General features: G+C 46.4%; 1 protein-coding gene across 4 annotated transcripts in view; it reads right to left on the bottom strand.

Moving 5' to 3' along the window:
• Positions 1-7: 7 nt before the first annotated feature.
• Positions 8-15,135, bottom strand: part of vps13a (vacuolar protein sorting 13 homolog A) — an 89,858-nt gene continuing 74,730 nt past the window's right edge. For 2 of the 4 annotated variants that reach the window (XM_055223979.1, XM_055223980.1), the window contains exons 66-76: positions 14,866-14,947; positions 14,663-14,776; positions 14,512-14,587; positions 14,014-14,177; positions 11,286-11,331; positions 11,044-11,167; positions 9,029-9,143; positions 5,073-5,158; positions 4,159-4,282; positions 3,704-3,778; positions 1,453-2,386 (exon numbers count right to left, since the gene is read on the bottom strand). In XM_055223979.1, coding sequence (XP_055079954.1) covers positions 2,336-2,386; positions 3,704-3,778; positions 4,159-4,282; positions 5,073-5,158; positions 9,029-9,143; positions 11,044-11,167; positions 11,286-11,331; positions 14,014-14,177; positions 14,512-14,587; positions 14,663-14,776; positions 14,866-14,947 — 1,057 coding nt within the window. In that variant the 3' untranslated portion in view covers positions 1,453-2,335. Of the gene's footprint in view, positions 2,387-3,703; positions 3,779-4,158; positions 4,283-5,072; positions 5,159-9,028; positions 9,144-11,043; positions 11,168-11,285; positions 11,332-14,013; positions 14,178-14,511; positions 14,588-14,662; positions 14,777-14,865; positions 14,948-15,135 lie in introns of all 4 variants that reach the window. The other 2 variants (XM_055223978.1, XM_033971914.2) reach the window with 2 other exon arrangements.

Below are 15,135 nucleotides of genomic sequence, written 5' to 3'. Positions count from 1 at the left end.
TTTATTTCACCTTTATTTTTGTTGAAAGTTGAGAGAAAAACCCATCGCGGTTTGATCCGGCAGTGAGTGACGGCGGAGCGAGGTGGGCCACGCTCTACGGCAGATTTTAAACATCAAAAATGCGGCAAAGTTAAAATAGTAAGAAAGCTGCCCCAAAATATATGTTAAAGCCACAGTAGGTAACTTTTCAACCAAAAAATAACAGCAGATTTTGAAATGTAGGTTGTTTTTCCTGCACTGAAAAACAAAAACCTGCGCCTCACATCTCCACAAACCCGACTCTTACTTGGCCTCCTGCTTGTTTCCATGGAAATGCTCTTCTTTTGACTATAATCTTAAACAGTCTGGTCTAAAATGTGTCTCTGTCCACTGAGAATGTTCCGAAGTGTGGTTTTAACTTTCTGTTTCCATGGAATCAAGCGTAAACCTTTAAAATAGAAAACTGTACCATTTTAAACAAGAGCATCAGGGGATCTGTCCTTGTTTTCTTCTGCGGTTAAAGCCACACTGTGTAACTTTTCTGATTAGGCGTCCGCCACCTGCTCGTCTCCATGGAGATGTTTCTGCTTTGCCAGGAATGTTCCACAGTGAGGCGTTAAACTCGTGTACCTTTACTCAGTTTGATTTGCCGTTTTAGTTTAAAAGGCGCAACGTGGAACAGCCCAGGTAAAGCATTAATATCTCCATGGAGACGAGCGCACCGCAGACCCCACCCACACACCAGAAAAGTTACACAGTGAACCTTTAATTTTGTGTCTCTGATGGTTGTGTTTAAACCACGGCTCGTGTGAGAGCGTGGCCCACCTCCGACAGATATGACCCAAAAGAAACAGAAACATTAACAGCCGTGTGTCACTTTTTAAACACATTGATCATTTGTTTTGTTAAATACATTTTTGCTTTGTGCAGGACTTGGCATTGCATAATCGTGGTATAAAAACATAAAAATCCTCCTTTATACAGATATTACTGCTCATAGATATATTTACAAATAACAAGTCATTTAAACGGCCCATATTACCTTAAAGGGCCCATATTACCTTAAAGGGCCCATATAAACGGCCCATATTACCTTAAAGGGCCCATATAAACGGCCCATATTACACTGATTTCTGGTCTGTTCTGATGTCGTTTCGTCACACACAGACCTGGAGTTGTGTTTTGTTTCATTCAGACACATTTAACACACAAAGTTCTTCTCTCAAACTGAAAACACTCTGTTCCACCTTGTGATGTCATCATGTGGTGATACAGGAAGTGCTCCACTGTGTTTTTAAACTCCACCTTCACTAGAATCATTTGGATCATTTCAGTCCTGGAGTTGTCTCTTATCTCGACTGAACTAAAGGTAAAAGGAGGAGTTCACTTGAAAACTCCCACTTGATGACATCACAAGGTGGAACGTCGCATTTTGATCTTTGTAGATGTGACAGACTAATAATAAAGTGACTCAAACATGTGAGAATGAAACAAAACACAACTCCAGGTCTGTTTGTGACGAGGAAACATCTTTAGAACATGACGTTTAACATCAGACTGTATAAAAACATGCAGCTGAGCCCACTCTATGAGCTGTGTAGTAGTAGTAGTAGTAGTAGTATTCTGTGTGTAGTAGTAGTATTCTGTGTGTAGATGAATGACACATGATGGCAGGAAACACAGTACTTATGGCTCATTTGGTCGTTAAGCTCTTTTCTCTGGATTAAAAGTCTGTAACAGATTTTTCCACATGTATTTGAGAAAGTGTATAAATATACTGTATTATCTGAGCACATTGTGTCCACCGTGCACTTCTGCGTCCAAGGCGAGATCTGAGCTGGAGGGCGACTGTCGGAGGATCATTTTAATTGGTTTGATTTCACTATTATCGTTTATCGACAGGTCTAATTAGAACAAATTTTTTCCTTAGATAATGAGGAAGTGCGCGGTAGCATGCTACTTGTTGCTTTACCACTCACCTCTGGCTCTGAAAGTGGAGAAAAGCTCTTACAAACGCTCGTAAAAAACAGGTACGACGCCTTTAAATGTAACTGAGTAAATAAAACTCTTAATTTGGTAAAATAGACGCGAGCATTCTTATGGCGTTCTTACACGGTTCTTACACGGTTCTTACACGGTTCTTACACGGTTCTTACACGGTTCTTACACGGTTCTTAGCAGCATCAGTGTGTAAACGAGGACAAACCTAATGAGACGTACACACAGAAAAGGGTTTGTAATGTAAATATTGATTTCATAAAGCACTTGGTTATCAGGCATGCACACGTGTTCCATATACAGTCCTCCAGGTGGCGCTACAGGAGACAAAGGCACTGAGGGAGTTGGCCACTAGGGGTCAGTATTTAGGTAAACTTTCTCTGGCGTCCTCCAGTTTGGCAAGAACCCACTGAAAAACACAAACAGAAGACGTCATTATGGAGATTATAGAAGAACTGCACCATGAAGAGATCAGGGAAAAACACGTTTGAAACACGTCTGAAACATGTCTGAAACATGTTTAAAACACCTAAAACATGTCTAATACACGTCTGACACACGTCTAATACATGTCTAATACACGTCTGAAACACGTCAAACACGTCTGACACACGTCAAACACGTGTGATGAGTCTTCACTGTTTCATGTTTCTCTGTGGCCACAGTCGCCCTGGGGCAGACTAACAGGCGACGCTGCCACTGTCTTTACATTTTGATGTCATGATTCTGTCTTTGTTCAAAAAGTATTTAGACATGTGTTTGGAAGACGACATCCACACAGGGAGAACGTGCAAAAGGTGATATGGTGGTGCAGTGGTTAGACCCTTCGCCTCACATCAGAAAGGTCCTGAGTTTGACTCCCAGGCACATGTCCTCTGTGTACAGTTTGCATGTTCTCCTTGTGTCTGTCCTCTGCGTACAGTTTGCATGTTCTCTCTGTGTCTGTGTCCTCTGTGCACAGTTTGCATGTTCTCCCTGTGTCTGTGTGGGTGTCCTGTGTACAGTTTGCATGTTCTCCCTGTGTATCTATGGGTGTCCTCTGTGCAGTTTGAATGTTCTTCCTGTGTCTGTGTGGGTGTCCTCTGTGCACAGTTTGCATGTTCTCTCTGTATCTGTGTCCTCTGTGCAGTTTGCATGTTCTCTCTGTGTCTGTCCTCTGTGTATTTTGCATGTTCTCCCTGTGTCTGTGTCCTCTGTGTACAGTTTGCGTGTTCTCCCTGTGTCTTTCCTCTGTGTACAGTTTGCATGTTCTCCCTGTGTCTGTGTCCTCTGTGTACAGTTTGCGTGTTCTCCCTGTGTCTGTCCTCTGTGTACAGTTTGCATGTTCTCCCTGTGTCTGTGTCCTCTGTGTACAGTTTGCGTGTTCTCCCTGTGTCTTTCCTCTGTGTACAGTTTGCATGTTCTCCCTGTGTCTGTGTCCTCTGTGTACAGTTTGCGTGTTCTCCCTGTGTCTGTCCTCTGTGCACAGTTTGCATGTTCTCCCTGTGTCTGTGTGTCTGTCCTCTGTGCACAGTTTGCGTGTTCTCCCTGTGTCTGTGTGTCCAGACAGAGGCAGGACTCTGGGGAAATGACTCTCATGCCTCAGTGGGACTTTCCCGACTGAATCAACACCAATAAAATGCAAACTCCACAGGCCTGAGGCTGTGGGGGGTTGAACCTGGGACCTTCCCGTGGCGGGGCCAGTGTGACGCACCACTTTTCCGTCTCTTTAAACAGACAGACTGACCTTGGCGATCTCCGGGGTCCTGAAGTTGATGATCTTCCCAAACTCCTTGGCGTGAAACACAGACTTGACTCTTTCCTGAAGAAAAAGAGACAAAGGAGAAAGACTTTAAATCAGATGCCCTCCCTGGAGTGTAGGCCTCTGCAAACACGTTCTGAAATGTTCCTGAGTGTTTTGTTCAGATGTTTTAATCGTTCTTAAATGTTCCTGAGTGTTTTGTTCAGATGTTTTAATCGTTCTTAAATGTTCCAGAGTGTTTTGATCAGATGTTTTAATCGTTCTTAAATGTTCCTGAGTGTTTCGTTCAGATGTTTTAATCGTTCTTAAATGTTCCTGAGTGTTTTGATCAGATGTTTTAATCGTTCTTAAATGTTCCTGAGTGTTTCGTTCAGATGTTTTAATCGTTCTTAAATGTTCCTGAGTGTTTTGTTCAGATGTTCTTGTTTTAATCGTTGGACCTTGGCTTCGATGCGGAGTCTTCGATCTTCTACGATCATCGGTTCTTTGGTGAACTCCTCAAACAGATACTGCCACTCACACGTCAGCTGCCCGAACGTGCCCTTTGTCACGAAGAAGATGCCCCTGAACAAACACAGAGTTTAACCACGAAGAAGAAGCCCCGCCCTGGTGAGACTGGACGCCATTTTGTTTGTTTTTTTATACAGAAAAACACAAAACAGTCAGAGCATTTCAGATCAGAACATCCCTCTATCCTCTCCTCCTCTACGCTCCCTCTATCCTCTCCTCCTCTATGCTCCCTCTATCCTCTCCTCCTCTACGCTCCCTCTATCCTCTCCTCCTCTCTACTTTTCCCCTCCTGTGTCCTCCTCTCCTCCTCCCCTCTCTCCTCCCCTCTCCTTTTCCCCTCTCCTCTTCCCCTCTCATCTCCTCCTCTCCTCCTCCTCCCCTCTCTCCTCCTCCTCCCCTCTCCTCCTCTCTCCTCCTCCCCTCTCCTCCTCTCTCCTCCCCTCTCCTCCTCTCTCCTCCCCTCTCCTCCTCTCTCCTCCTCCCCTCTCCTCCTCTCTCCTCCTCTCTCCCGTCTCCTCTCCTCCTCCCCTCTCCTCCTCTCCCTCTCTCCTCCTCTCCTCTCCTCCCCTCTCCTCCTCTCCCTCTTTCCTCCTCTCCTCTCCTCCCCTCTCCTCCTCCCCTCTCCTCTCCTCTCTCCTCCTCGTCTCCTCCTCTCTCTTGTGGTGATTTAATAAAGTCTTTTTTATTTCCTGTTCTTTGTCTTCTTGAATGAACTGAGCTCTTCACTTTACACAATTATTTGTTATTTTGGTCAAATTTGATTTTTAACGTGTTGTTTTGATCAAACTGTGTTTTTTCTCCCGTCTTGTCTGAGGAGTTTAAATAAAACACAAACAGGACTCACCTCTTTGTGATCATGAGGAAGTCCGAGTCGTTGACCTTGGCGTGGGCGAAATACCTGTACTTAGCAAAACGCCCATTTTCTATTTTCTGAAAGAGAAAGAGTTTAGATTTATAAATAAAGTCAACACGGCGCTTTTCTCAAACTCAAACTGTCTTCACAGGACGCTAACACGCTACGCTAACAGTCACATGACGCTAACACGTTATGCTAACAGTCACATGACGCTAACACGTTATGCTAACAGTCACATGACGCTAACACGTTATGCTAACAGTCACATGACGCTAACACGTTATGCTAACAGTCACATGACGCTAACACGTTATGCTAACAGTCACATGACGCTAACATGTTATGCTAACAGTCACATGACGCTAACATGTTATGCTAACAGTCACATGAGGCTAACACGTTATGCTAACAGTCACATGACGCTAACACGTTATGCTAACAGTCACATGAGGCTAACACGTTATGCTAACAGTCACATGACGCTAACACGCTATGCTAAAAGTCACATGACGCTAACACGTTATGTTAACAGTCACATGACGCTAACACAATCACGTTATGCTAACAGACATGTTATGCTAACAGTCACATTATGCTAACAGACACGTTATGCTAACACAGACACACGTGGAGGGATAAAAGTGTCTTGCTCAGTGACACAACAGTATAAACTTGCTGTAACATGTTTCAAACTGGCAACCCTCTGATTATAGGACACCACTACGGCACCGTGTTTGACAACGTGGCTGAAATGACAAAACACTGGAGTTACGCTTTGTTTTGTCTTTTTTTAATCACTGGACAGTTAAAACTGCACTGTGGAACTTTTTTCTGGCAGACGGTTCACCACCTGCTCGTTTCCATGGAGATATTACCGTTTCGTCTAGAATGTGTCACGGTATTGAATTTAACTTTAACTGAACGAGCTCCATAGAGACGAGCGGCTGACATCACCAGGACATGTGACAGGTCGGGTCTGTGGAGTGGCGACCTCCCTCACAGTGACGTACATGTGTGAAATGAGTTTAATGCCATACTCTGGAACATCTCCTGAGAGCAGCTTCAGACCCACCACCAGAAGTTACACAACACAGAAGAATTTAAAGTAACATTAACAATATTTATAATCTGGTTTAACTGTGGCCTCTGGTGACCTATGACCTCCTAGAGACTGATACCACACTCCTCCACCTGCTCCTCCTCCTGCTCCTCCTCTTTCTACTCCTCCTCCTCCTCCTCCAAAACCAAAGAAGGTTAAATAAAAAAGTGAAATAAACAGGTGAATGTGGGAAAAATATGAAATGGAGAAACATTCAGGAAAAGTGTCATTTATTTATGCAAACTGAATGACAAAGAACAGAATGAAAACAAATACAGGAAAGTGAAAGTGAGTGGACGCTTGGACTAGCCCTCCTCCTCCTCCTCCTCCTCCTCCTCCTCCTCCTCCTCCTCCTCCTCCTCCTCCTCCACCTCCTCCTCCTCTGCTTCTCTACAGCGCCCCCTGTAGGCCAGTCTCCTCTGTGGACCCAAACACAAACAGCCGGGTCACGCCTCCCCTCCACAAACACGACTCGGCTACAGCGCCACTCGGAGGACAGAGAGCTAAAGGCACACCGTGGGACATTTCTGACGGAGAAAAGTCTGATCAGAAAAGTCACACAGTGCAGCTTTAAATTAGCGTGTTATTAGTTATTAGGAGGTGTAGTTATTCTATGTTAATGCACTTAAAGCTCTACCAACTGAGCCACACCAGACACTCCAGTCGTATAATTAGTTAAATAAAGTAAAGTTTGTTTTTAGGTCAAACCAAAATTATTTAAAAAAAAGACGATTTACAGTTTGTTTTCTGCAATAATTAATTTTAGACCTGGATTTGTCAATGTCCACTGAACTAAAGGTGAAAGGAAACTACCACTTGATGACATCACAAGGTGGAATGGAGCATTTTGAGCTTTACAGATGTAACAGACGAATAATAAAGTGTGACTCAAACATGTGAGAATGAAACAAACACAACTCCAGGTTTGTTTGAGGAGGAAAAACATGGATCAAAGCTACAACCGTCCTCTGAGCAGCACCGGACTGTACACTCACTCTCTATGTAATCTAATGTAATACTTCAGATCAACAAACTGCACAATCTACACACAACTACAACTACAACTACTACAACTACAACTACAACTACAACTATAACTGCAACTACATCTACTACACTCAGCTAACTCCACAACATCACTAGAACCAGCAAAGAGCTCCAACCTGGATCTGACAAACACAACACTGCAGCCACTGGGCCCAGACAAACTGCTCCAGAGAAAAACAGAGAGAAAACCAGGTAAAAACAGAGAGAAAAACAGAGAAAAACAGAGAGAAAAACAGAGAAAAACAGAGAGAAAAACAGAGAGAAAAACACAACACTGCAGCCACTGGGCCCAGACAAACTGCTCCAGAGAAAAACAGAGAGAAAACCAGGTAAAAACAGAGAGAAAAACAGAGAAAAACAGAGAGAAAAACAGAGAGAAAAACACAACACTGCAGCCACTGGGCCCAGACAAACTGCTCCAGAGAAAAACAGAGAGAAAACCAGGTAAAAACAGAGAGAAAAACAGAGAAAAACAGAGAGAAAAACAGAGAGAAAAACACAACACTGCAGCCACTGGGCCCAGACAAACTGCTCCAGAGAAAAACAGAGAGAAAATCAGGTAAAAACAGAGAGAAAACCAGAGAAAACCAGGTAAAAACAGAGAGAAAACCAGGTAAAAACAGAGAGAAAATCAGGTATAAACAGAGAGAAAACCAGGTAAAAACAGAGAGAAAATCAGGTAAAAACAGAGAGAAAATCAGGTAAAAACAGAGAGAAAACCAGAGAAAATCAGGTAAAAACAGAGAGAAAACCAGAGAAAACCAGGTAAAAACAGAGAGAGAACCAGGTATAAACAGAGAGAAAACCAGGTATAAACAGAGAGAAAACCAGGTATAAACAGAGAGAAAACCAGGTAAAAACAGAGAGAAAATCAGGTAAAAACAGAGAGAAAACCAGGTAAAAACAGAGAGAAAACCAGGTATAAACAGAGAGAAAATCAGGTAAAAACAGAGAGAAAACCAGAGAAAATCAGGTAAAAACAGAGAGAAAACCAGGTAAAAACAGAGGTCACATCAGAGCAGACTTCACTGCAGCAGGATTAGAAGTACAGTACATGGAGCAGTAGTAGTAGTAGTAGTAGTCCTTGTAGCAGTAACTGTTGTAACTGTAGTTGTAGTAGTAGTAGCACTAGTTGTTGTTGATGATGTTGTTGTAGTAATAGTAGTAGTAGTAGTAGTAGTAGAACTTCCTTTATTCATAGTCTGGCTTTTACTGTGGATCAGACCTGGACTGAGGGACACAGAGTTAAATCTGTCACTGGACAAAAAGTTGTAGAAGTGAAGACGTTTCACCGCTCAACCAAGACGCTTCTAGTAGTAGTGAGAGGTGCAGTACTCAACAGTAGTAGTTTTAGTAGTAGTAGTGAGAGGTGCAGTACTCAACAGTAGTAGTTTTAGTAGTAGTAGTAGTATAGTAGTAGTAGTGAAAGGTGCAGTACTAAACAGAGTACTAGTAGTTGCAGTAGTTGTGGTGTTGATAAATAGTACCGGCCGTAGAACTTCACAATGGCTCAGTGAGTTGGTTAAAATACTTAAGGAGAAATTATGTTTTTAATTGTCATGGTATTTGTCAAAAATTAATAAAACACTTATGAAACACGTCAAAGTAAAAACAGCTGTTTCTGGGAGACGACCAGACCCAGAACATGTGAGTCTACACACACACACACACACAAAAAATAAAAATTTCGCTCGTCTAACTCTTCAGAATAGTTTTGAAATGAGAAAAAAACAAAACATCTATGCTCCTGATAAAGTGTCAAATATAAGAATGAGCCGAGTGTGTTTACTGTGTTTACCTGGAGCATCTGACTGCCCAGCCCCTCCCTCTCCTTATACGGGCGTATGACCCCGTCCTCGTGGATGAAGCGTGGGGGACGCAGAGACTCAACGTCCTGGGACGTCTCTGCAGCTCTGGACAAAATAAGAACAATCTGAAGTTAGAAATGGTTCATGCAGATGGTACGCTCCGGAGGGACGACTGCTGTGGGTCAGTGTGGAAACAGGTTCAACCAGGTAAGTCTGGGTCAGGTAAGTCTGGGTCAGGTAAGTCTGGGACAGGTAAGTCTGGATCAGGTAAGTCTGGGACAGGTAAGTCTGGGACAGGTAAGTCTGGGTCAGGTAAGTCTGGGTCAGGTAAGTCTGGATCAGGTAAGTCTGGGTCAGGTAAGTCTGGCTCAGGTAAGTCTGAGTCAGGTAAGTCTGGGTCAGGTAAGTCTGGGTCAGGTAAGTCTGGGACAGGTAAGTCTGGGTCAGGTAAGTCTGAGTTACTTAAGTCTGTCTTAGTTAAGTCTGGGTCAGGTAAGTCTGGCTCAGGTAAGTCTGGCTCAGGTAAGTCTGAGTTACTTAAGTCTGTCTTAGTTAAGTCTGGGACAGGTAAGTCTGGGTCAGGTAAGTCTGACTCAGGTAAGTCTGTCTTAGTTAAGTCTGTCTTAGTTAAGTCTGGGTCAGGTAAGTCTGGGTCAGGTAAGTCTGGGACAGGTAAGTCTGGCTCAGGTAAGTCTGGCTCAGGTAAGTCTGGCTCAGGTAAGTCTGGGACAGGTAAGTCTGGGTCAGGTAAGTCTGGGTCAGGTAAGTCTGGGTCAGGTAAGTCTGGGACAGGTAAGTCTGGGACAGGTAAGTCTGGCTCAGGTAAGTCTGGCTCAGGTAAGTCTGGGACAGGTAAGTCTGGGACAGGTAAGTCTGGGTCAGGTAAGTCTGGGACAGGTAAGTCTGGGACAGGTAAGTCTGGCTCAGGTAAGTCTGGCTCAGGTAAGTCTGGGACAGGTAAGTCTGGGACAGATAAGTCTGGGACAGATAAGTCTGGCTCAGGTAAGTCTGGCTCAGGTAAGTCTGGCTCAGGTAAGTCAGGGACAGGTAAGTCAGGGACAGGTAAGTCTGGCTCAGGTAAGTCTGGCTCAGGTAAGTCTGGCTCAGGTAAGTCAGGGACAGGTAAGTCTGGGACAGGTAAGTCTGGGACAGATAAGTCTGGGACAGATAAGTCTGGGACAGATAAGTCTGGCTCAGGTAAGTCTGGCTCAGGTAAGTCTGGCTCAGGTAAGTCTGGCTCAGGTAAGTCTGGGTTAGGTAAGTCTGGGTCAGGTAAGTCTGGGTCAGGTAAGTCTGGCTCAGGTAAGTCTGGCTCAGGTAAGTCTGGCTCAGTTAAGTGTGGATTAGCTGACGTAGGGCTGGGCGATCTGGCCATAAAAAATGTAATTGTTTCTTTGCACCAGAGCAGCTGGCTACATCCAGTCAGAGGGACAGTCTGGGCAGACATGTCCACTCTAATGTAATGTCTCTGATGTTTTTGCCGAAACACTAAGATCATTAAATCCTACACAAATGTGAGGAAACTGTCACCAGAGGACACTGTTTACAGAGGGACGTCAGTTTAGCCACAGTCTGGCCACAGTCTGGCCACAGTCTGGCCACAGTCTGGTCACAGTCTGGCCACAGTCTGGCCACAGTCTGGCCACAGTCTGGCCACAGTCTGGTCACAGTCTGGCCACAGTCTGGCCACAGTCTGGCCACAGTCTGGCCACAGTCTGGCCACAGTCTGGTCACAGTCTGGTCACAGTCTGGCCACAGTCTGGCCACAGTCTGGCCACAGTCTGGCCACAGTCTGGCCACAGTCTGGTCACAGTCTGGTCACAGTCTGGCCACAGTCTGGCCACAGTCTGGTCACAGTCTGGCCACAGTCTGGTCACAGTCTGGTCACAGTCTGGCCACAGTCTGGCCACAGTCTGGCCACAGTCTGGTCACAGTCTGGTCACAGTCTGGCCACAGTCTGGCCACAGTCTGGTCACAGTTTGGCGTTTCTTTAGTGACGTCTGACCTCTTGATGCCTTGGAAGGTGCTGCTGGCCATGTCGATGATGCCTCCGGTGGGACGGGCCACAGCTCCCACCAGCCCTTTACCAACGCCCTTAAAGAAGCCCGCGGCGCCCTCTTTCTGAGCACCTGGAGAGGAGGAGCACATAAGTAAACAATAAACACAAAATAAACAAATATAAACACTGATGATTCTAAAGTCCATTCAGCAGTGAGTCTGGGGCAGTAAACCTGTGAGGTGACTTACCTTTGATGGGTTTAGTGACAATTCCTGTGATCCCGCTCACAAAGCCCTGGAAAACACAGCAGACTAGAGTGAAAAAGTCCTCAGAAATGTTTATTTGAGCCAAATGTTTTCAATTAAAAATCTATTAATTTCACCCTAATAAATATTCATAGACAAGGTACAATCTCCTCAGCACTAACTTCAGTTCTTTTCAAAGACAACAGATTCAGGGACAGGCTATTCCAGAGACCAAAGGGACCAGGTCCCTCAGGTCCCTCAGGTCCCTCAGGCTGACCACGCCTCAGGCAGTAACAGGAGCTGATATGTGACACGTGACCGGAGACACGTCTGAGGACGCTCACAGCCCAAACATGTCAAACAGGTCATTACATTTATTGTCTTCAGAAAAAAAAACAAATTAGTGAAGTTAGTGATGGCTACGATGAGATGCCAACTCAAGCAACCGGCCCTGTGTGGTACAGTTTACTCACAGACACTCGCCCTGTGCGGTACAGTTTACTCACAGACACTCGCCCTGTGCGGTACAGTTTACTCACAGACACTCGCCCTGTGCGGTACAGTTTACTCACAGACACTCGCCCTGTGCGGTACAGTTTACTCACAGACACTCGCCCTGTGCGGTACAGTTTACTCACAGACACTCGCCCTGTGCGGTACAGTTTACTCACAGACACTCGCCCTGTGCGGTACAGTTTACTCACAGACACTCGCCCTGTGCGGTACAGTTTACTCACAGACACTCGCCCTGTGCGGTACAGTTTACTCACAGACACTCGCCCTGTGCGGTACAGTTTACTCACAGACACTCGCCCTGTGCGGTACAGTTTACTCACAGACACTCGCCCTGTGCGGTACAGTTTACTCACAGACACTCGCCCTGTGCGGTACAGTTTACTCACAGACACTTGCCCTGTGCGGTACAGTTGTTCTGTGTGGTACAGTCCTGTGTGGGACAGTCCTGTGTGGGACAGTCCTGTGTGGTCCTGTTGTACTCACAGACACAAGCCCCTTGCCGCCTCGTGCCAGCCCCTCTCTCAGACCCTGTGTGGTACATTTGTTCTGTGTGGTAGTCCTGTGTGGTACAGTCCTGTGTGGTACAGTTCTGTGCGGTACATTCTGTGCGGTCCTGTTGTACTCACAGACACAAGCCCCTTGCACGAGGCATGCCAGCCCCTCTCTCAGGCCCTGTGTGGTACATTTGTTCTGTGTGGTACAGTCCTGTGTGGTACACTTGTTCTGTGTGGTACAGTCCTGTGCGGTACATCCTGTGCGGTCCTGTTGTACTCACAGACACAAGCCCCTTGCCGCCTCGTGCCAGCCCCTCTCTCAGACCCTGTATGGTACAGTCCTGTGCGGTACAGTCCTGTGTGGTACATTTGTCCTGTGCGGTACAGTCCTGTGCGGTACAGTCCTGTGCGGTACAGTCCTGTGCGGTACAGTCCTGTGTGGTACAGTCCTGTGCGGTACAGTCCTGTGTGGTACAGTCCTGTGCGGTACATTCTGTGCGGTCCTGTTGTACTCACAGACACAAGCCCCTTGTCGCCTCGTGCCAGCCCCTCTCTCAGACCCTGTGTGGTACATTTGTTCTGTGTGGTAGTCCTGTGTGGTACAGTCCTGTGTGGTACAGTTCTGTGCGGTACATTCTGTGCGGTCCTGTTGTACTCACAGACACAAGCCCCTTGCACGAGGCATGCCAGCCCCTCTCTCAGGCCCTGTGTGGTACATTTGTTCTGTGTGGTACAGTCCTGTGTGGTACACTTGTTCTGTGTGGTACAGTCCTGTGCGGTACATCCTGTGCGGTCCTGTTGTACTCACAGACACAAGCCCCTTGCCGCCTCGTGCCAGCCCCTCTCTCAGACCCTGTATGGTACAGTCCTGTGCGGTACAGTCCTGTGTGGTACATTTGTCCTGTGCGGTACAGTCCTGTGCGGTACAGTCCTGTGCGGTACAGTCCTGTGCGGTACAGTCCTGTGTGGTACAGTCCTGTGCGGTACAGTCCTGTGTGGTACAGTCCTGTGCGGTACATTCTGTGCGGTCCTGTTGTACTCACAGACACAAGCCCCTTGTCGCCTCGTGCCAGCCCCTCTCTCAGGCCCTGTGTGGTACATTTGTTCTGTGTGGTACAGTCCTGTGTGGTACACTTGTTCTGTGTGGTACAGTCCTGTGCGGTACATCCTGTGCGGTACATCCTGTGCGGTCCTGTTGTACTCACAGACACAAGCCCCTTGCCGCCTCGTGCCAGCCCCTCTCTCAGACCCTGTATGGTACAGTCCTGTGTGGTACACTTGTTCTGTGTGGTACAGTCCTGTGCGGTACAGTCCTGTGTGGTACAGTCCTGTGTGGTACAGTCCTGTGCGGTACAGTCCTGTGTGGTACATTTGTCCTGTGTGGTAGAGTCCTGTGCGGTCCTGTTGTACTCACAGACACAAGCCCCTTGCCGCCTCGTGCCAGCCCCTCTCTCAGACCCTGTGTGGTACATTTGTTCTGTGCGGTACAGTCCTGTGCGGTACAGTCCTGTGCGGTACAGTCCTGTGCGGTCCTGTTGTACTCACAGACACAAGCCCCTTGCCGCCTCGTGCCAGCCCCTCTCTCAGACCCTGTATGGTACAGTCCTGTGTGGTACACTTGTTCTGTGTGGTACAGTCCTGTGCGGTACAGTCCTGTGTGGTACAGTCCTGTGTGGTACAGTCCTGTGCGGTACAGTCCTGTGCGGTCCTGTTGTACTCACAGACACAAGCCCCTTGCCGCCTCGTGCCAGCCCCTCTCTCAGACCGCTGGGCTGTTTGTTCATGGCCTCTCGTCTCTTTTGTTGGTACTCTTCGTCCATGGTGATGGCTGCGACACCTTTGGCCATGGCCCCTGTGATCCTGGAGGCAGCTCCGGCGAGGCCCCCTGGAGGACCGTGCAGGAATCACACGTCAAACACAGATAGATAGAATAGATAGAAAAGATAGAATATTTGTTTTTCAGTTGTTAACTGCTATGGCAACGGTGGAAATCTTTCAATACTCATGGCTAGGACATTTTAACCATAAAACCCAAAACAAGGAGCTCTTTAATCAGCTTGAGAATAAAAATAATAACATTAAGTGTCTTACATGGCATAAGGATAAATGTCTGACTTTTAATATTTTAGTTTCCTTTTGAATCCTGCATGTTTTAAATGACTTACTCCCTGCTTTCTGCGCTCTGATAGTTTCATGCAGTATAACAAGGACCCACTCACCGACAGCTCCTCCCACCAGGGCCTTGACCCCCAGAGCCATGCCCTCCACAAACTCCTCCGGCCCCTGGATCGCTCCCTGAGGAACCCCAAACAGCATTAAAAACACTGGACTCACATGAACAGAACAAAGACACTGACGTAAAGTCTGTACCTGCCACGGCTCATAGAAGAACGCCTCCACGCCCTCGGACAGACCCCGGATCAAACCAAACGGGTTCCCCAGGACGTCCAGGCCCAGCACCAGGACGTACATCTGCTTTATCGCCTGGGAAACAGAAGAGAAAACAACAGAAAATAAGGAAATAACCAACGCACTCTCAGACAAAATGATGTTAATGTAGTGTTGAATGTGACCTGTTTAGAGTAGTGTCTGATGACCTCCCACTGCAGCTGCTGTGTCGTACAGAACATGAACTTCAGCTCAAAAAAGGCCAGTCTGAAATAAACACATGTCCATTTGAGATCATTACACTCATATTACTGTGGGATATGTACAATAATACACACTGATGACACTATAACAAATACAGACTCAGTATTCAGCTTCATTCAGAACATATATATTTGATGTTTGTTTGGATTCACATCACTCAGAACCCCCATAGAAATCACAATAACACCAAG

Source organism: Periophthalmus magnuspinnatus, chromosome 9, assembly GCF_009829125.3.
Source record: "Periophthalmus magnuspinnatus isolate fPerMag1 chromosome 9, fPerMag1.2.pri, whole genome shotgun sequence".
Lineage (NCBI taxonomy): Eukaryota > Metazoa > Chordata > Actinopteri > Gobiiformes > Gobiidae > Periophthalmus > Periophthalmus magnuspinnatus.
The sequence above is the reverse complement of the archived record's forward strand: the minus strand, read 5'-3'. Positions and strand labels throughout refer to the sequence as shown.